This window comes from Oreochromis niloticus, linkage group LG6 (genome assembly GCF_001858045.2).
Source record: "Oreochromis niloticus isolate F11D_XX linkage group LG6, O_niloticus_UMD_NMBU, whole genome shotgun sequence".
NCBI classification, from domain to species: Eukaryota; Metazoa; Chordata; class Actinopteri; order Cichliformes; family Cichlidae; genus Oreochromis; species Oreochromis niloticus.
In genome coordinates this window covers 24,510,503-24,532,722 of record NC_031971.2, presented here as the reverse complement: position 1 = coordinate 24,532,722, position 22,220 = coordinate 24,510,503, and the positions used below count along the sequence as shown (strand labels likewise).

The window sequence follows — 22,220 nt, the reverse complement described above, 5'->3', positions numbered from 1 at the left end:
ATGAGAGTAAATTTTCCATTTATGCAAGCTACAAACAAAAATGATTGATGCAAGCTAATTAGAGGTCTTTAGTTTTCAATATTAAGATTGAGGCAGGCGTTTCCTGTAACAGACGAAGAGCTAATAAGCTGTGTCTGTTAGGAACTGAAACAGCTTCAGAATCGAGGGTGCAAGTATTATTGAACCACTTGCACTCAAACTAATGAAATGGAATAAAACTAATGAATCTGTTGAAGAGAAACATATGAGGCACCCATCAAATTTCACTCTCCTCCTTCAGACTGGGTGGACCTGATGCTGTTTTTGTCTCAAAGTGAGTGCAAATTCTCACACAAAGATCTTTTTATACAACGAGTGTCATAACTGGTGTGAGTGACACAGAAATAAAACTCCAGACAAACTGAAATAAGTGAGGCTGCCAAAAGGAAAAAACCTTCAGGGAATCACCTTGTGAACATCCTCATACGTTGCTTAGGTGTAAAGAACGCTCCTCCTCAATGTGTCATACCTACAATAAACCGAACCTTATTCAATGCTGCCCACCACTCACATCTCAGGGGATCCAGTCCTCCAGCTCTTGTCCCTCATGCTGAAGCTGCCCAGGCTCTCTCTCTTCGTTACCTTGTCCTCCCGTGGGCCCTTGTGCTCCCGACGGGACACGGAGCTCGTAGCTTTCTGCTCCAGCTGAGAAAGATGCTCCATGCTGCTGTACACCTGCAGCGGGACACAGTCAGATCGATAAGCATTTGGTCTGTTGGCTTTGATTAATAGCTCAGGAGAAATGTTGCTTTTGAGTTGGAGTTGCAGATATACATTCTCTGTGTGAATTGGTTTCAGACACATGCCTTTATTTCAACAATTACTGGTGATAAGATGATTTTTATTATTTAGTTCAGGTGGAGATAGAGTGTTTTTGGCATAGACTGTAGATAAAAGTCTGTGACATCAACCAAAGCTTGATGTCATTTTTTTTTCCTGAAACCAGCAACTTCACAAAGCTGCCCAGCCTAAAACGCACACTTTTGCTTTCTCATCTATTTCACTCTAATTGGCAACATAATTAAAAAAATTAACAGCATGCAGTATTCAGTATGACTGTCAAGACTGAAGTCTCTTCAGGAAGGTATTCATGAGGTTATAGATTGAGGGACTGCATAGTTTGCATAGCTAACTATGCAATCCCGCTTAAGTTTCCTTTGAGCCACGTCCCCATTTGACCTGGAAGCTTAATCTTTTCAGTCTATAGTTTCTGGTAGCAGCCTGGCATAAAATACACAAATAAATGGACTGGTACTATCATTGACACCTTTTGTCTCGTTGTGCTTTAGACTACAAGTGTCATTCAGCCAACCACCGAGTGCACCTACGAACTTTTATCTAACATTTACCGATGGATTGGTAACAACTCGAGTTTCCGTATCTCACCCCAAAATATTTTAGCACATGGACAGGAGGAGCCGGCGATACTTCTGATTAGAAGGCAACCCGCTGCATTGCCTGAGCTACACCCAGTGGGGAAAATGTCAGATTCCTTAAATTTCACCAGCTTTTGCACTTCAGTGTATTTTTACAGGTCTGCATATGTATGAAAGTTGCATAAAGGATAGAGCCAGAAGTATAACAAATAAAATAATCAGATATTTACCAAATGTCTGTAGCTCACTTATAATCACTGCTTGAGGCTACATCCAGTGCTGCATAACACACCTGAATCCCCAAGCAAACTGTCTGTGGTCGCACTACAATTTCAGTTATAGGAGATAAAACCGCCCGGCATGAGTCTGAAATGCCAAATCGATGGAGGACTTGTTAATGGAGTATCTCGGTCCAGGTTTTAGCTGTCGATGTGGTCTGCCAGCTCAAAATGTGTGCAGACCATTAAAAAAAAGATTTTACTCTTTTAGATGATTCATAATAGGCCTCAGCCTTTAAAACATGCATATATGCCTCCTTAGGAAGCCTCTAACAGCTCAGGTTTGCAATTTCTGTGCAAAATTATGTGTCACAGTCTGGCCAAAATACTTTAAGAGTCTGATAAGGAGAACATTATGAGCTGTTAAATTTTAGGACATTTTGGCAGTCGTAATTCTCACTATTGGCAGAATATATCAGCTATTGGCAGCTTCAATTCAAAAATACAAATTTCCACCTTGGCTTTTGCAGATATCCGTTATCTGTGAGCAAGACTGGGGAAAATGTCCATTTGGAATTTATTAACCAGTTTGCTTTGATGCAAGTCTGTGTGCATTATGTAATCATGGCAAATGGTTACCGTGCTATATAATCAGTGGGGTTTAATCGTGGGAACACTGTGCATCTAAAAGTAAAATGCAGTTAACTCATTTGCCTAACATATGTTTGAGACTAGAAGGAGGCATAAATCTTTGGGAGCATTGTGTCAGGAAGGCCCAGCAAGGGTAAAAAACAAAGTGGATCTTTCAGCTGTAGCAAAATTTTGCTAAAAGAAGCTCCATGTTGTTATCCTTATCATTTATTATTGTTGTTATTTTGAGCCATGCATTGAAGTGTGCACCTATATACCTACCTGAGTGTGGGATTGTGTCTTTAAACATAAACTGGGCTAATAAATGTCTAACTTGAACCAAAAACACTGTTATTTGTTATATGAGTTAAGAACTTTCAAACATTTTTCACACAGCTAGACGAGAGCCTGTTTTTAGAAGATATTATAGAAATATTACAATATCACAAATCTATGAATTTAAGTAGAGTATTTTTGTTTTTTTATTATCAAATTAAGTGGAAAACCTTGGTTAAGAAGCTCTGCACTACTGTAAAGACATTCCCAGCAGCATCAATATTTTCTCTGCATGCAAGTGAGCATTAACGTGCCACAAAGACATGTGCATAATTAAATTGTAAGGCCTTTATTATGTGCACAGTAACACAGGAAAGCTAAGCTGTGTGGGGGAGGACAAGAACTGAGCTGTGTTAAGGAAAGCCTAAAGAATATTCTGCAGTGCACCATGGAAACAAGTATCAGCTGAAGACTGAGCTATCGGCTCAGCGGGAAAAACAATGTTAACAGCTACAAACAATTTCTTAGCTTCATGCATTCCTTCATTTGTTAAATGCACCGGAGTCAGTTACAGCAGTTTCTTCTGTTTTATCATCTCGTTTCATCTTTGTTTGTTAGTGGTTCAAGAGGATCAAGACAATACAGCACTATGTAAAACCCCTCATTTTCTTTATATTTTGCTTCAAAGGAGTCAGATTTTCTTGTATTTCTTTTAAAGTGATCTTCAGCAACAGTTCTCCAGGCGTTCTGAAGGTCCTTAAAGTTTTTCTTTAGACTCATTTACAGTCATTCACTCTCAGTCCAGTCCCACCTGATACTTTTTGTTAAGCCACTTAACCCTATGAATCACTCAAACATTAAAAGACACCTAATTCAAGGGAACAACCAGTGTTGTGTCTACAGATAACAGGCAACTTAACTTAGCAAAAAATCAATTTTAAGCTGTACCTTCAGGGACTTTGACACTAGGAGTATGTTGCAAAAATTGATAATTTCTTTAGCTGAATATGAAAAATGACAGCGCTTGCAGAGTTTGATAGGCATAAAATAGCATTTTTGCAACTGGAAATAAATCCAGCAAAGATCTGACACAGGACCTGAGAGGTGCATTTGGCTCTTCAGTTAGCCAACCTACTGTTTGCTGAAGCCTCGTCAAAAATTGTCTCAGTGGAAAGGTGGCTGTCAACAAGCCCATTTTTAGAGAAGGGAAACAGAAAGAAAAGGCTGAGGACAGAATATCAGTGTGATGAATTAAAAATTACATAGTTTTGGTTCAAACTGTTGTCAGTATGTAAGGAGGCAGTTTGGAGAGAGGTGTCCAAAAACCACTTTGTGCCATACAGCATGCTATTTAAACTTACCCAACTAAGCTTACTATTAAAGTGACCTAACTGTGTGGATACACATTCATTTTGATTCTTGTTTCAGCCAGAATGCTGATCCATGGATAACTGGCTGCTCACTGCAGCCTCCATGCCCGGACACACCTGCAAATGCTCCTCGGCTTCTGAACAAATCCCCTGCCAAATATAAGTGCTTGTTAAAATTCAAGCCTGAGATTTTACTGGGGCACTTGTCCCAAAAAAGGGGTCTAGCAACACTGATGTATGAGGTGACACATGATATTCTGTTATAGCATGCAGAAGAAAGATTAATGAGTGTCACCAAACCTACTTTACAAGTGTGCTGGTCTAAGTTTTGCATTCACGCCCTTGTTGGTTGCAGAACGACATTGCATTACTAATTAAATTGTTCTTTAATTTCTTGGATAATGATCTAATAGTTTGGTGTCACAGTGTCTGGGTTTTGTCTTATTTTGAGTTTGGAAACTTTGCTAATCAGTAATCACTTCCTTGTGTATAAACAGTCCTGTCTTCCTTTTAGTTTTTATCTGACAATCTGCTTTCCCTCCTGCATGCTCTGAGTAACCTTCTTTGTTCCTGTGCTGATAGTTTGGTGTGTATAATGTCAGAAAGTTTTCAAATAAAATACCAAAGTTAGTCTCACTCTCAGTCCAAATGTCAGAGATTTATCTTTAGAGCTACACAAGTAAGAGAGAAGTACCCAGTCTTCACACCAAAGAAGCTCAAACCAGCAGACTTTTGCTTATCTAAGCCACTTAACTAATAATTAAAGTAGTTTGTGATTAAATTATCATTGTTAATAATGATATCTCTACAGCAGTAAATTAAAATGAATTAAATTCATAAGTGTATTTGCCACAGATCTTGTTGTTTCAGGGTGCTTGGCAGATGTCTCTGTTCATGTGCAGTACCTGTAAAAATCTGCCAAACAGCCTTGCAGTGCTAACTGTAATGTTATCTTAAATTTAACTGAAATTGGGATTTCATTGAGGCACTTTCCGTTTCCAAGCAGGGGTGGACGGACCAAATGGAGGGAAGGCAGAGTGAGTTAGACAAAGAGATAAGAAAAGACAGCATGAGGTGAGAAAATCCCATCTGAGAGAGAAAGTGTGACAGAAGAGGGAGTCACAGATCAGAATTAGAGGAGCCAAGCAGAAAGCGTGAATGTGAAAACAAATACAGTTAAAAAGATGTCTGGATCATAACAGATCTGTAGATAGGAACGGCAAAAAATGTAGTGTGAGGAACTAGAAAAATAGCAGGTGGAAGACCCTGACTGTCTTAAAATAGAAAGAGAAAAGAGCATCAGCGATGATGGCGGAGTAAGTCCAATTAGAGTTATTAGCAGCAGGCATGAGACCTGGTCCAACCTCCAGGTGCTACACTATGTACAGGATGACCTACTTTTATCTAAAAATCTTGTCTCTTCACTCATCGAATCCTGTCCGATGTCTGTGTGACAAAATGTGACAGAGTGAGGAGAAAAAAAAGTAAAAGTGACTGAGACAGAGATTAAAAAAAGTGAGAGGCAAAGTCAGACCTTGCTGAAGCGAGGAGAGCAGGATGAGAACTGTCTGATCTCCACTGGCTCATCGTCATTGGTGTCATCTTCGTCGTACGTATTGATGTGGTGATAACGATCGGAGCGAGCTGGCAGACATGAGAGAGAGAGAGAGAGAGGCAGAGAAGGTAAAATGTGACTTTCCGGCTGGGGTTGTGTCAGAACATCCTTATATAACCCATGAACCTAATATTAATGGAATTTCACATAAATCCAGACACACGTACTATCAAAGTAGCTTGTGTCCTCCTCTGACTCCAGGTGAGGGATGAACTCTGCCTTCTGTCTCAGCAAACTGTTCCAGTCCAGCTCACTGAAGAAGGAGTGCTGCTTTACCTCAAATGCACCCCCTGGTGGTGGGGGTGTAAACAACATTAATTGTTACCCTCATCCAAAAATAAAGATGAATGAGATGAATAGTCTTTCTGGAACAAATGTAAAATATATTGCAGAATGCCAAGAGGATATGATAAGATTTTTTATGATACTTTTTTTTGCATTATATAAACACTTATGCCAGAACGTTATAGGTGGACAGGTGAGAAACAGCTTTCCCGTCTGTGTCATGAGTTGAAGAAGCTTGTTTTTTAGGTGGGCTTTATCTGTCTTTCAGCTAAGCTAGCCAGCGGCTAACTGTAGCTTCATATTCAATGGGAACAAAAACAAACAAGACCCAAAATACTTTTGTTTTACATTGCACCTGTTCCTTTTAATGTTACTTTGCATTCTTATTCCTGTTGCAAATAGCTGCACATGTCAGACCAGCTATCAAATGAAAGAGAAAACAAGTACCTGTACCGAGCCTCACAAGAGGGTTGGTCTGTAACAGGGCAGAGATGAGGGACTGGGCATCTGCAGGGAGGGCTTCATCACCATCTGGCCAAACTATGTCATCTACCAGAGGCGCAAGAAACAGAGAGCAAAAGGTCAGAATAATAATAAAGAAAAAAAAAAACATACTTAGTTTCTGGAACAGATTTCTAAATCTTTGGTTTCTAACCTTTGCGGAAGGCTTTAAGTCTTAGTACACTTATCATTAACCACTTTTAATCTTTATGCAGTTTGAGAAGGCCTTTAAAACATAGTAGCAACATAAGTTTATCACAATGTCATTACCTGTGATGACCTGTCCAAACAGCTCCTCAGGAGTGTCTCCAAAGAAAGGCACACAACCCACTAAGAACTCATAGAGGATGATCCCCATGGCCCACCAGTCCACCGGCTTCCCGTAGCCTTGGCGGAGAATCACTTCTGGAGCGATGTACTCTGGAGTACCGCAGACCTGTGAGCAATGATTGAGACAATTTGGAGGAATGGAAGAAGAAAGAAAAGGAGAAAAGGAGAGAAAGAGGAAGAAAGACAAGTTAATCATCCTTAATAAAAATAAGCTGCTACTGTGGACATCGGCGTAACTTTGTGCTGAACATTTGGGGGGTCAAGATCTCTGTCTAATTAAATAAATAAATCTGGGTAAATTCCCAGATGATTAAACATGCAACTATTTTGCTGGTAATTCCTGAAATGAGTAAAGAAAATCAACAGCCTATCTATGCAAGATAATTCATAATTTTATTGGGGGGGTTATATTGGTTGGGTCTGATTATTGGGGGGTCATAACCCCCCTAACCCCCCTGGAAATTACACCCCTGACTGTGGATGTAATGGAAGTGTTCTGGATAAACAAACAGTACATCAATACTGAGTGACGCCTAGTGGGAACTATCCAAAACAAGAATTGTGGACAAATTAAATCAGACACATCAGGACAGCCCTTTAATAGAAAATGTTCTGACTGACTGAGAAATTGTCTCTCCGCCATAATCTCCACCACAAAGCTGCAGTCTGTTTCTGCAGATGTGAGCTGATTACTGGCAGAAACACAGATGCTTGCTTGCACTGAGAAGATGAAAAGGACATGCGGCCCAATCTGACTGCTCATGACTGGTTTAATTCAGAGTATAAACAATTACTGTAACTGCAAAACAGGATTGTGATGGAGATGGAGGGCATTAATGATTCACTTATTCAGACTAAACAGGAAGCATTGTAATGCAGCATCTTTGTTCGGATAATATTGATTTTGCCAGATGACTTGGCAGGTTTGCATGCGTGGTTGAAAAAAGGATTTTTTAAAAATTCGATTCAGCTAATTAGCCTCAAAGTGGACATGCACCTCATTCATAAAGTTACTAATTAAAAAGTGAAATTAATTATTACCATGTTGCATTAAAATGCTGTACTTCATGTTTTAACATGTTTAATGTGACCGGTGTGAGGTCGTGGGTACCGTACCTGCTTGTCCAGAAACTCCCTGGCATCTTTCTCAATGTGACCCTCATACAGGTTGGTGGTGAGGCTCATTAGGCCCATCTTCGACAAGCCAAAGTCAGTCAGCTTAATGTGGCCCATGGAAGTAATCAGGAGACTACAAGGAGAGAGAAAACAGGCATTCATTCTGGCAAATAACATGAAAGCCCCCCCCCAAACAAAACCAAAACCAGAAGTTTTTATACACCTATAAGCCATAAAGCAATCCAAACCAATGTTATTATTATTATTATTCTCATCCATTCAGTCATCTCTCCATCCACTTTTATGATTTAGGATCACAGGGGGCTCGAGCTGTCATAGGGTAAAAGGCTAGGTACACCCTGTGCAGGCCATCAGTCTAGCATAAGGCTAGCACAGAGGGACAGACAAATATTCAAGCTCACATTCACTCCTATGGCAAATTCAGAAATTGCTTATTAACCCAACCCCTTGCATGTCTTTTGACTGTTGGGGAGGAAGCTTGAGTACACAGAAAGAAGCAGAGTGAGAATATGAAGAAAGGCCCAGGTCATCTGATTGAATCCAACCCAGGACCTTCTTGTAGTGAAGCAATAGTGCTAACTGCAGCATTTTCCTCAAGAGAACTGCCGCTCACTGGATAATTTGCCTCTTCTGAACATTCTTTGTAAACCCTAGAAATGGTTTTGTGTGAAATCTCAGTAGTTACTGAAATACTCAGCTTGTCAGCCTGTCGGGAAATAACAAACATGCTACATTCAGAGTCACTTAAAGCACTTTTCTTTCCTGGTCTGGTGCTCTGTTTGAACTTTGGCAGCTTGTCTTGACTATGTCTACAACCCAGAATGCACTGGGTTGCTGCCATATGATTGGTTAATAAGATATTTAAACAGGTGTAGTTAAACAAGTGGCTAATGTATATACAGTAATTACATAGATTGCTAATATAAATTTTAAACCCTCACTTGTCGGGTTTGAGGTCTCTGTGGACGATCCCATAGTTGTGCAGATACTCCAGGGCTAATACAGTTTCAGCAAAGTACATCCTCGCAAGCTCAACAGGCAGAGCCCCGATGTTCTTCAGCAAAGTGGCACAGTCCCCACCTGCGATCACATAAACAACACACGTTACTGTTAATGTGATTTTGTAGTTATAACATAAATCTATGCTCGACGTGTTAAAATTTTCAAACAAATGGTGCTGAACCCCAGAAAGACATATTTTGATGCTCTGATTAGGGAGAACAAATTCATTAAATGTGACTCATTGTTTTTATCACTAAAACATTAGAAGTCTTTTCTGAATTAGTAAAATGATTTGCTTTTTATGTTTCTATTTTTTGGGTTTTTAATTAATTTTTGTGCCATCCATATTTGGCACTGCCATCATACATGAGTCATAAATTCGCACCTACCGTTGACAGCTCAGTGTGTCTGTGAAACAACAGCAATCTTGACAAAATAATAGAATTCAGCACAAATAGAAGGAAAACTGAGTCGAGCTTTAGCAGTGAGCCAGTGAAACTCACCTGCCCTTTTTTGTAACTGAGACATTATACTTCACTGCACGTTTCCTGAATACTTGACCTTCGGTTTAGGAGCCAGAGGCTCAGGTGGCAGTTTTATTCACAATTTAGAAAAGTAAGTCCAGGAATTGAATAAAAATAAAAATAAAAAATGTAGATAAAACAGAAAAGGCCACGGCTACAGCATCCAAAGAAAAAGTGGCGTTAAAAGCGTATCCTGATGTGCTGGAGTTTATTTCACAGACGTGAAAGAGTCAGGGAGGAAATGTGTTACTTTACACACAAGGCACAAACTTGACCAACACACAACAAAAAAGAAATCAAGGAACGTGTTTAGAGTAGCTTCATACGATCTTATCAATTTGAACTCAGATCTAGTGAAAAACCACTGCCGACCCCGTTACCTTCAACGTACTCCATGACCATGCAGAGGTGTCGTCGCGTTTCGAAGGAGCAGAACATGGAGACGACGAAGGGGTTCTCCGCAAATGTGAGTATGTCCCTCTCCACAAACGCCTGCTGGATCTGGTTCCTCAGGATCAGATTCTGCTTGTTGATCTTCTTCATGGCGAAACGCTGACGTGTCTCCCTGTGGCGCACCAGGTAGACGGCGCTGCAACGCAGGTGAAACAGAAGAGTACAGAACAAAAGAAACGAGGTATTGAGGAAAACAGCAGGTGGTACAAACTGCAGAGGATATTTCATCTCCTTTCAGACACGAGCTCAATAAAGTGTGGCTGTGTGGACACATCAAGGAGGATATTAAGACTTGAAAACCTCCAGCACAAAATGTCAACCCCCGAGCTCGTAATCTTCATTTTCTGTTTGATCCTGAACCCAGTCTTTGAACTACACCTGAAAAATAACCCATTTTCCCTCATGGCCAGATAATGGTAGAATAATGCTGGCCTGCCAGGTACAACGCTTTCTTCGCTGATCCACCGAACTCAGCTTTTGACAGCCTTTAACATGCAGCAGCATGTGACCCGGTCAAGGCGGAGAGGAGACCATATGTTACTCGTGTGTTTACATCCCCACTGGCCGTCTCTTTGTTGTGAAGTGCATTTTAAATGTACTATTATTTTATTTTCTTTCAAATCATTGAATCCCTGAGAACCCCCGACAATCCCGATTCCTGACAACATGTCAAATGTGCATTTTAAAATACATCCCATCTGAATCTCTCTGTGTGTTTTAATTATTCTCGGTGACAGAATGAAGCATTAAGCGCTGCTTTTAGTGTCTGTATTTATTATTTCATTTATTTTTCCTGTGCTGTGCCAATTATATTTCATCCCTCACGGCATTAAAAGACAATATTATACATGAACACTAAAAATACATAAAACCTTGCTAATAATTTTTATCTAAACAAAAATTTACAACCACCAAATTCTATTTTTGGTAATACTAATAGTACCTTTGTTGTTTTGTGATCTAACTCAAGTTTTCAGGGGTTTTTCCCAAGCTTCATCACCTTTTAGTTGGTATTTTTGGCTCCTGCTCACATTTCCAGTATTATCATTAGTATTTATATTAGTATTCACAGTGCCACTGTCTTCTTTACATCCCAGGATCCTGAGGACTTCAGTGACTGCTACCATGTCCCAGTAACATTTTCTAGTAAATGTTGATTCATTTGGATGCATGATTGGCATCATTATGCTAATAGAAAGTCTCGTGATTACCAACCTTCAATTTCTGAACCCAGGGCATTATGATTTTGCTTTTTCGGAACAGAAACCATTATCAGCTTTGCAGCAGTAACAACATATCAGCAGATTACATTATAGGGAAATCGTTTACAGGCGGACACAAGTACCAAAATTGGTACATAAACTGTTTAATGATCACTCGTTTGATAAAGCCAATTAGCAATTTGAAAACACAAGATCTTGGCCATTTTCAATATGGCTGTTGACAAAGGCAAGAACATGTAATTTCTACAGATAAAGTAAACTAGTCTTGCCTTTCTGAATGATCTTATTGTTAAATCATGCATATTCAACCATTTAGAAGTCAACTTGTAGAAATCTGAAACATTTTTGTTTTTTTAAAACTTGGTATCAGGGATTTAGGAGGAAACTGAACCCCACATACATTTTTGTTCATGTGTCCATGAACAAAATAGTGTCTGTGGATGCAGCTTGCAGTGTAACAAGTGCTTTGAGTACTAGGTGAAAGCTAAAGGTTAGGTTAGCTGGTGATTCTGAAGTGGCTGTTGGCATGACAGTAAATGGTAGTCTGTCTCTCTGTGGTAGCCTGCTAAAAAAAATAGGCTAAAAAAAAAGATGACGGATGTGCCAGCATGAGAGAGCTGAGCCAAGCATAAAGGAGACTCCATGCATCAAATACATGAAGTTCATTGAATTGCACAGGAAAAAAATGTCACCGGATGAATGTTAAATGTCCTAACCCAGTTGTGTGTCATAGCGCTATCACAGGGGTGAAAAGGCAGTGCCTCGACCTGCACAGCACTCTGCAGTTGTCATCGGACATGTAGCAAATGTGAATTACTTGGCTTTACTTGAGACAAATGAGCTCTTGAGAAGCTTTGAAGTTATAAATTTCAGTTATTTATAGTCAAAGGTACAGTAGCCCTGAAAGCTCAAAATACACTCCAACTTGAAAAAGACTGCATATAGACAAAACGCTGTATAAGCACAAAACACAACAGAAATGTTTTTAAGGAGGCATTTATCTGAAGGACCAACTGCGGCAGTTACAAAAACTAAAATATGTAAAGGACTGCACCAAGACATGCTTAAAAGTCTTCATCAGTTTTGTGAGAAGAAGAAGAAAAAGATGCAAGATAACGTGTGTTTTAATCCCATGATTCGTATAACACTGTAGATACGCTTACCATTAGCCGTGTAGTGTTAGCTTGTTACATCCGCAGCTGGTCCGTCACATTATTATCTCCCTAAAAATACTTCAGTTGTATTTTGTAAGGTTTTTTTCTATTTCTGTTGTGTTTTAACCATGTTCTATTTTATTTTGTGTGCTTTTGTGGGTTTTTTCTTTGTTGTATTTTCTTAAGTTATGCATTTGACCTTTCGGGTCCACCATACTTGAGCATTTAAGTCAAGAGTATAACTGGTGAAATTTAGCCAGAGGGTGAAATTCTGTAACAGACTATGTGCGCCTCAGCATATGCTACTTCCGGTGGGAAAACTCCTGTAGAGCGCTTAGTTTCCGGCGTGATATTCGTGCCTTGTTTACGGTCGGGTTTTCCATAACAAGTCAACCAAATGGATGAATCAAGCGGCGATTTATATTTCTCAAGATGTCTTGGGCATTTACCAAATATATCTGTAGATGATGTTCATCGACTTGTCGATATTTTCCCCCCGCGCCTCAGAGCAAAAGAGAGAAAGGATTCAAATTTTATATTTCTCAGTATTTGTATAATTTTGAAGGTAAGTCACAACATACCCTTCGTAAATACTGATATATAGAGACCCTTACCAGCAATTATTCATTTATTTTTTTATATCCTGTGGCTTTTTTTCACGGTTTGTTGACGTGCTGTGTAGGTGTGTACTTGACTGTGCACGCTGATATCGGCATAACGGGGGAAACATGTGGCTTTAACTAATGTTCACCTGTAGTTTGAATGCTGAACATTTGCCTGTTTAAATCATTAGAACTGTCACTATACAGAGATGTGCTTCTGAATGTGGACGATGTGTCTTCTCATTTTGTAATGCAGTTCTGTTTGTGTTGAGTGATGTAAACAACCAATCGATCTACACTCTTCAAACGTCAAAACTGATCATTTGATTTTTTTATGACACAGCAATGGTGAGTGTTCCCACCTTCTGCTCTTTGTAACTTAACGCGATCTTTCGGTTTTCGGATTTTGGACATGATTTTGGAGTCCATCTTTGCAGTAGCGATTGACCGCAAAATAAAGCTACCGGAAATGTACATCCGGTCTTAAAACAGGAAGTTACCAGATTGGAAAATTTTGGAAAACTGAACTTGCTAATGAATTTTTCAAATTAATGGCTCCAGAGGGACAAACATGTAAACTCAACACCAGCATCCACTTTTGAAAGATTGTTTCAATTATTTGTCGCACTGCTCCTGATGGATTTGACCAGCTCCAATTTAGACTGAACAAATATTTTTTATATACATTAAAGTCCAATTCTAGATCTTTGCTGTTCAGTCTGACAATCTTTTTGCCGTTTGTGTTAGAGCTTGTTAGAAATCTCTTCATAAATAGCTTTCTTGGATGTTTTCATGATCCAAACTCTTCATCCTGTTGCCCTGTGTGTTACATAAAGACAGACTAAATATCTGTATTGTAGCTAGAATATAAATGTTTTTAGATTCATGATCTTTACCAAGTTTAACCACTGGATTAGTTTTAAAGCTCGAGGAAAAATTGGATACGATTAGGTTTCTATGTGTGATCAGTGACGTATTAATCAATTACTCACCCATAAGCTCCATTGCTGATCAGTTTTATGGTCTGAAAGTCTTCCTCAGTTGGTGGCTTGATGGCTCTCCCTTTTCCCTGATGAAATCCCCAGAGTTTTACAATTATAATTCAAAGTAAAAAAAAAAAAACCCAAGTGATTTGTTTCCTGTGTCTGTGCATGTGTGTTTCCTCATCACCTCTGCTGAGTCATCGGTCTCTGGAGTGTGCGGACCCTCACTGTCGTAGCTGTCAAAGCCCACGATTTCTGTTGGGACACATGTTAGTTAACAGACAAACCTGAAGTGGCAATAAAAAGCGACACTAGGCCTCCCACACCGCTGTGAGCAGTGAGAAAAACTGCAGCTGCCTGAGCATCTTTAACAAAACAAGTTTCTCAACCGCTACAGACCAAATCCCACAAAGTAAAATATGAGAATTAAAACAGCTTCTTTCTATTAATTTTTCTTCTGTCTTTCAGATTTCCCTCCTCTTCACTTTGTTCTTACTCCCCTCATGAACAGTGGCAGAGGAGTGGCAGCTAATTTCCAGTGTTCTTGCATTTTTTGTATGTGACAGCTGCTTGAATACACTGATTACACAACTGTTTTGTTGAAATAATTGAATGATAATTACCTATTGAAAGCCCCTTTGTACTTCTAAACTTTATGTAAGATAAAAGTCACTGAGCTGGAAACTGTATATTCTGTCAGTGTCTGTTTGACACTGTTTCTGTGTGAGAAACCAAGAAAAGAAATGTGAGTGTGAAAGTGTAAGCAGCTATGTGGGTGTGCATGTGTGCCTATGCATGACAATGTAGGTGCTAAAGAAAGTGCAAGATCAAGATATCAGCAGGCACATTGTTAGAAGAGATTAACTCACAAAGACCTAACCAGATACATCTCTCATGAATTCTGAAATAAAAGCACCGTGGCTTATTGTGAAGAGTCATTCTGAGCCATTTAACGCATCAGCTAATGTGAGCTCTTGATGGATTAGACTGGGAGTGGCTGAACAGATGGGAATAGTGAACTGTGAGTTTGGGGGCTGATTTCGAGCCATGATGATGAATGAAAAAGAGAACTGCAGCCGCACCACCAGACAGCAAATGATCCAAGCAGCTCAGACTCTTCATCTCAGTATATCCTCATCATGGACGTAAAGAAAAGCTGATAAATATCTCAAAGTGGCACTTTTTAAAGCCTCATACTGCCACCACCCAAAATAGAGATGAAACAAAAGGATGATGCAAAATTCAAAAAAACTAATATTGATGAAACCTGACGATATCCAGTATGGAAAATCTTTTCTGTGGATTTTTCTCACATGCTTGCAGTTAGGATGAGAGAAAAAGTTACAAGTGAGAAGCCATGTTAGCTAAATAAAATGCACTTTTGCAACAACTACTGCTGCCAAATCTTACTAACAAAGCAAAAACAACAAAAAGGGTGTCACTATTTCCTACTGTATCAGTTTAATACTAAGATTATGTGAAGTCACTGATCCTCACTGCTTTAGATCAGGAGGAGAGTTACAGCACAAAACTCCCACCAAAATCTTACATTATTTATGCTAACTTGCTAAATTAACAGGCATAGCATGCTAATCTGTACAGTCACTTGTATTGGTGGCTCTGTTTTCCCCCTTGAACAGTACCAGGCTAGCTTTTTCCAGCAGCATTTGGCTTTTATAGTGAAGTAGGTTAATCAAATCCGGACTCAGACACAAGAGTGGTATTGATCTACTTATCCAGCTCTGGGAGTGAAAGTAAATAACTGAAACCAGCAAACATCTGTTGGAAAGCATTCTTGCAAATTAAAAACTTTACACTTCCATTTGTTTTCATATATTCTATTAAATATACACCTCTGGAATAAAACCTGAAACCTATTATTCCCATTTCTTACCCTCCAGTGGATCCCTGGTCAGTCCCAACTGACTGATAATATATCGAGGGATGTCTGCCTTCATCAGCTGTCCCTCCTTGGCGTGGTCCTCTGCTGCTTCGAGTAAATGATAAAACTCTTCTGGGTTGAACTCCTATAATTCCAACAACAAACAACGAGGGGTCAAGAAAAGCTACAAAACACTTGTACTGTACATGCATCTTAAATTAACATGATCTGACATACAAAGACCCCTGCTGAAGTGGTGACGTGTGCAAAACAAAACAATTGAAATCATCACAGCCTTTCTGAACATGTGGAAAAATTGGATTTATGTTTGCAATCATCAAAATCTCCGTGAAATATTTCCAGCAATTTGTTGAATCTGTAACGTGAAGATTTAAAGCAGTCCTGAAGGCAAAAGGACATCCAATGTGGCACTAGCAAGGTGTACCTTAAAACTGGCCAGTGATTATATATTTCACGAAAGGTCACATAGTTTTGAGAATTACTGGACTAAACACTTAAAAATCCACATTTAATTTAGATTCGACTGATAACCCCAACAGATATTTACACTATGAAAGCTATAAGTTAAATTATTACAGTACTTCGTATTATTTCTTCTTTATAGTTTCTATTTCAATTAAAATCACGAACCAATATTCTTCTTTATATACTTTAAAATATCCAAACTGTAGCGTGTGGATAAAATACAATAATAAAGTGCGTGTCAGATTAAGTTTTTCCAGATCAACAGCCGGCTACTGAACCACAACGTTCTAGTGTGGAGTCACAAAAGGATGTGATAACAGCTAACACTAGTCGAGCACTAAGTAAACGATGTTATGTTGTGCCAGGTGACATAAACAGTAAGTAATTCTAGGAGTACATCCAACTTATAATCATAAAACTAGATTTTAGTTCAACCTGCAGCAAATTCATGACCGAACACTGTTACAGGGCTGTCAAACAAACACAATCAGTGTTAATACACTTCCAAACTTTAAATTGCTTTCTCTGAAAATGTTCATTTTTTCCTATGATACAGCCTTTTGTGGTGTCTTATGGGATTCGGTTTCATTCCTGTTGGTGGAGTAACGTTTTGATTAGAAAGCCTGGGGCAGTCAGGATCATTTCTTTCCATGCTCTCTCTCATATCTGCTCCCTTCGACTAGAGGAAAAAAAAAAGAAGGAGTACGGAGATGGGGAATTAACCTGGCTCTCTGATAGTTTGCGCTGCTGGAGGATAATATTCTTGCAGCTAACAGCCTTCTGACTGTGTGACATTTTCACCAAATCAGACCTTGTGACTGACTTGAATGCTAAATGAACTCTACGGACATGGACAACATTTCATCTGTGTGTGCCTTCTCCTCTCTAACCCACGGGCCATGAGGATCTAAAGTCCCCTCCACATCCTGCCTGACCCTATCGACCTTTTCTGACGGTCGCCTTGGCAACAGAAAGATGAGCCGGGAGGGTTTGGGAGGAGGGACCGCACCATCAATCAGGGAGCTGATATTCAGGTGTGTCCTGTGGATGCAGAGAGGCTTGTTATTACTAAATAAGTTTTGTTGAATTAATGTATCAGCATGTCAAGGACACGGCTCCGTCTTCGACCTGATTTGATGTTCTGTTGTGAAAACGGACAAGTTGAGGAGGTGGGAAGAACGAGAGTGAAAAATATCCTAAAGCAATAATCGTGCAATTTGCAGCAACAGAGGATGACTGATGTGCTGAATGACACAGCTTGTCAAGAGAAGACAGGTGTGAAACAAATAATGGTACATCTTCTGACTTGGATTAAAAAAATATCACAAATTCATGGCAATCTGGCAACTGGTATGTCTAAAATTTCAAACTTTTACATGGTAATTAACAGGGGAAAAATATGACATGCTACTTAATCACATCGTGATAAAGTTGTTTGTACTCTGATGACCAATGTCAGTATTTCTTTTAAAAACCTGTTAGCTAGCTACATTTGACTGCTCCCTTATCACAAGGGTCACCACAGCTTGTAGCTGCGCATGTTTGTTTTGACAGTTTTATGGCAAATGAAGCTCCTGATACACAGAATTTTATGCTGATGTTAATAACAGAGGAGGTTTAGACCTCTGCAGTTATTTAAGCAGCAGAGCATTTGTGACTTTGGACCTCAGCATTGTAACTTTATGTAGTCAGACATTTCATGGCTGAGTGGCTTTTGTTCCTAAAGGCTTGATTTTATACACCTGTGGCAACAGGGGTTAAATCACCTAAATTCAAAGAATAATAGGTGTAGTCCATTGCCTTTCTTGTCTTTTATAATCTGACTTATTTCATTTCCGTGTTCCACTGGATTGGGCCTGTATCTCATTACCAACTGGTGATAAATGTGTTATGTGTGCGCTGAAGTTATGACAGAATAAAACCAAATCAAGCAGAGTTGGTTGGAGATTCAAATATGCAAGATTCAACACAGGAAACGCAGGAAATTTAAAGGCTCAAATGACTTCTCTGAAATCTGAGACAGAGGTGTTTGCCATGTTTGATGAAATTGTATGCAGATTTTCATTTTTAGCTGCATAAAAATCTTGCTCCTGTAAAAATGTCAGGGTTAACGGGGAAAAAGGTGACGCATCATGACAGTAGCAATGGGATACCCCAGGGGACGGTCTGAGGTCAGTTGGTTTGAGGTCTATTGCTATTTGGCAATAACTTACCACAGACATCTTCTCTGGCTTAGTAGCCAAATATTTTCTCCTCCCAGTGCTGTGTAGAGACACCAGTATTGCTGTATTTTCATCTGTATAATTTGAACCTTTATCCTGTTGTTTTTTCACAGTTGTATTCCACTGTATTGCTGCAAACACTACTTGTTTATACTTGTAAGTTGCAAAGCCAATGTTTTTGCTATGTCCATGTCAAATAAATCAGTCAAACACATTAAGAAGACATCCTGTCTGGTCTTTCTCTGCTAAAAAAGCTACTGGTAAAACAGATGCAACATAAAAGATTAAACAAACCTTGAACCTTTCCTGACTGGAGTGGCAGCATAGCTTCCTGCAGTGACACACTTATGTTTCATCAGTTCAGAATGAACGAACAGTCGACACTCTGCCCTACTTTTAGATTCTGTAGTGCCAGTTCAGCATATTCGACCCTCCATTTCCATGTGGGAGGACGGGAGTGTCTTTGAGCAGCTCAGTGGGGGTAGAAAATGCCTCCAGAAACAAAGAAAGTCGGGATTCTCGATGTGTTTGAAAGTTTGGCCACAATCAGATAAGCCGGGCGGAACTCACCAAGCACTCCAGCAGCCTGGCAGGGCGAGATATGATGATGAAGAGCTTTTTGACAAGCTCGATGACGAAGGTGAGCTCCGAGCTCTCCGAGCGCTTGTAGGCCTGATGAAGAAAGACAGAAATTGGGAGAGACAGGGTCAGTTAGTGAGGTTTGGAGGCACAACACATCACATCGGATTCCTGCTACACAACTCACGTCGTGCAGCATCTTCTCCAGATTCTCCTGCAGTTCACAGAAGTAAACGCTGGTGATGACGCCCTCGCGTGATTTGGTCAGGCAGTCTCTGGCCAGCTCGGTTATCTGGTGGTGGATGAAGCTGAGAACCCCGTCGGCCAGTGGCAGAACACTCTCTGGGGAGTAGTTCTGGATGAAGTCTGCCAGCCTCTCTTCCATCTGAGCTGTGGCCTGATTAGAGACACAACAGTGGTTAATAGTCAGTGAGTGTAAGATTATACGATCACCTGTCTTTATCTCAATATACGGTGCTCAGCCAGCTCCACACGTTCTGTATAAATGTGCTACTTTAAACACGACACTCATTGTTTTCTGAACAAGCCTTTGTGGAAGGGCCTTGATGGTTTTTTGCACTTCACTGTTCATTCCCCTGCAGAAAAAAAAATTGATTTTTTTTATGATATTTCTTTCTCGGGCTGCAGAAACTCAGCTCAGCTAAGGCACCTCAAAGAAAGTGATGTGTGAAGTGATGTAACATAATGTGATGCGCCCTGTATTCAGTCCTTGTTCATTTGGTTGTTGTTGCACCACTTTTGACTGTGTTATTCTTTTTACTATTTCCATCATATTCATAAAGCCCCCAAAAGATTTTTTAAAACTCAGGAGGAGACCTACAACCACATTAGACTTTGCAAACTTGTGTGTATAAAGGCTTATCTTGATTTGTTGTCACTTTTTTAACCTTCATATTGAGTGCATTTCTGTGCTTTTAATCTGTATGTATTTCAGCTTGCTATTATTATGCCACAGTAAAGTGCTACTTTGGAGAATTGAATTATTTTCAGAAATGACCAGTACTCATATATGGTGACGCAAACAACTATCTGGAAGGATGTTACTATTATTTTCTAATAAGTAAAGACACTTAAGCTCATTTAGTGGTCATTATAATTAATTCAGCTGACAGGTTAACTCGCCCAAATATAAACAGAGAGAGATCTAGAGGTTTCATTAACTGGAACCTCTCCTCAGTGCTTGAGTTTTATACAGTTTTTGCATTTAAGTCTTTTTCAAGCATGCAAATGCTAACTATTCCTACAGTAACATTAAAAAAATACAGCAATATTAAACCTGCCTTCACCAAGTTGGGATTTGTGAGTGGGAAGACTCGTGCTGCTTCACAATGCATCACTGTGAATGAGCAGGATTATGATTTGTGTGTGTGTGTGTGTGTGTGTGTGTGCGTGTGTGTGTGTGTGTGTGTGCGCGAGCGTGCAGGCAGGTGTTTGAGGGCACCTGCAATGTGAAAGATTTCCTTGCACACACTTCACTGTTCATCAAAACGGTGGGAGACACTGAGTCATGTTTACACGTCTCAGAGTCATGAAAACACATCTAATTGACTTTTTAATCATGATCTGCTAAAGGACTTCAGACATGGATGACCTTCTAACAGCTTACCATGAACCATGTAATAAATAAAGAGTGGTGAGCATTGTTTAAAGTACCAAGCACACAGATACCTGCTCGGTGTAAGAGAAGTGTGCATTAGGGAATCTGTGACCACCCAGCTGAATACAAATTAAGGTGCAGCAGCAGAAAAACCTGAAAGTGGAATCCAGTACTAACTGAAAATGAGTAGAAATGGGCACAGAGTGCGCACTACACTTTGAAATAATTAAATGTTAAATTCTAGTTTTGAAATGGTTTAAAATAGGGTGTGTGTCATTCATTAATCACAAGGCTGCCCATATTTTGAAGCATTGTTAAACACAGCCATGAACCTCAAACTGGTCCTGGTCAGTCGTCACTGGTCTGCTGGTTGGTGTAGCAGCAAGTAGTTTAACTGCTGTATATGCCATGCATGTTTTGGTCTCTGCAGTCCATCAGGAGTGCAAAAGAGGGAACAAGCTTCACCATGTCACCAAAGCGTGCTCAGGGAGAAAACTTGCAGTGTCCATTCATCTCCCTGCCTATAATTTCTATATATTCATATGCAAAATCTTTTTAAAGCAACATCAGGTCAAGAAGTAGCTTAACTCAGTTATTTGTTCCCTCTGGAACTAGAACTTAACATTTTACCTTTGAATTATTTTAACATCATCACAGTAAATAAGTGCAGCTTTTATCACTGTATGAAATTCCAGGGAGCTGTTTTGCTGCTTTTTTTGTTTTACTACTTGTTTTGTTTACATGTTCAGCCCCTGCAGCGCTTACATATCATCAGCTGCTTACTTAAAACAACAGATTCTTGCAAATAATGACTCACTTTGGATAAAAGAAATATAACAAATATTTTAAATGTAGCTGAGAGATGTCTGTTGCTGGTATGCATATTGTGTATGTGTGTGCGTGCATGTGTGTGTGTATTTGAGGTGTGCGTGGAGGTACAGTTTACACTTGTGTATTTGTTGTGCGAGCCTGACCTTGGGGAAGCGCTCCTTGTAGACATGGTTCATCATCACTATTTCATTGTCATAGCAGGATGGTGAGCGCCCCGGGCTGAAAACAGACAAACAGAGAGCAGGAGTGTAATATACAGCATCGACTGAGCAGAACAGAGTGAGAGGAGGCAGCCAAAAGAGAAGCAATTCTGTATTTTTCACCTGAACGGAGAAAATATTCACCGCACTCCCTCAAGTCTGTCCTGTTGGTATATAATGCTAATAAACTGATCAGAAATTCAGTACACCATGTTTCTCTTATGGACGCAGTCCCTTCCTACATCTCCTCCATCCTGACCATGGCAAAGATGCCACAAGCAAGCATGTAAACAACAAGTTCAGCATATGCTTTCACAAGATGTAAGGGAAAGCAAAACCAACATATGGCAGAAAAAGTCAACTTTGTTGGTTTTATTTCTCAGGAACTGAGCTGATCTACACATCTGTAAAGAAAAAGGAACTGATAAAAAGTCCTTTATGGGAAAAGACATTATAATTTAACATATACACAATAAGGAAAGTCTGCGCGCTGATTTTATCTAGGCCAGGGGCTGCTGAGGAGCTTAATATGAAAACTGAATACTGATGAGTAGTGATGTGTCGGCTGTAGTTAGGACATGTTGCATCCAGAGGGGAGGCTATAATAGGTGTGGCTGCAGGGAGTGTACACCAGAGGCTTCAGCTATTAAAGAAGCTGCTGCACCCTGGAGATGCTCAACACAC

General features: G+C 39.8%; 1 protein-coding gene across 3 annotated transcripts in view; it reads right to left on the bottom strand.

Annotated features, from left to right (window-relative positions):
* Positions 1–22,220, bottom strand: part of mast1a (microtubule associated serine/threonine kinase 1a) — a 78,074-nt gene that overhangs the window by 7,904 nt on the left and 47,950 nt on the right. For all 3 annotated transcript variants that reach the window (XM_005469907.3, XM_019359863.2, XM_005469908.4), the window contains 14 exons: positions 21,480–21,555; positions 19,075–19,284; positions 18,879–18,980; positions 15,613–15,745; positions 13,906–13,973; positions 13,728–13,804; positions 9,684–9,892; positions 8,719–8,857; positions 7,757–7,889; positions 6,581–6,746; positions 6,257–6,358; positions 5,692–5,814; positions 5,444–5,553; positions 551–714 (listed from right to left, as the gene is read on the bottom strand). In XM_005469907.3, coding sequence (XP_005469964.1) covers positions 551–714; positions 5,444–5,553; positions 5,692–5,814; positions 6,257–6,358; positions 6,581–6,746; positions 7,757–7,889; positions 8,719–8,857; positions 9,684–9,892; positions 13,728–13,804; positions 13,906–13,973; positions 15,613–15,745; positions 18,879–18,980; positions 19,075–19,284; positions 21,480–21,555 — 1,812 coding nt within the window. The remainder of the gene's footprint in view (positions 1–550; positions 715–5,443; positions 5,554–5,691; positions 5,815–6,256; positions 6,359–6,580; positions 6,747–7,756; positions 7,890–8,718; positions 8,858–9,683; positions 9,893–13,727; positions 13,805–13,905; positions 13,974–15,612; positions 15,746–18,878; positions 18,981–19,074; positions 19,285–21,479; positions 21,556–22,220) is intronic.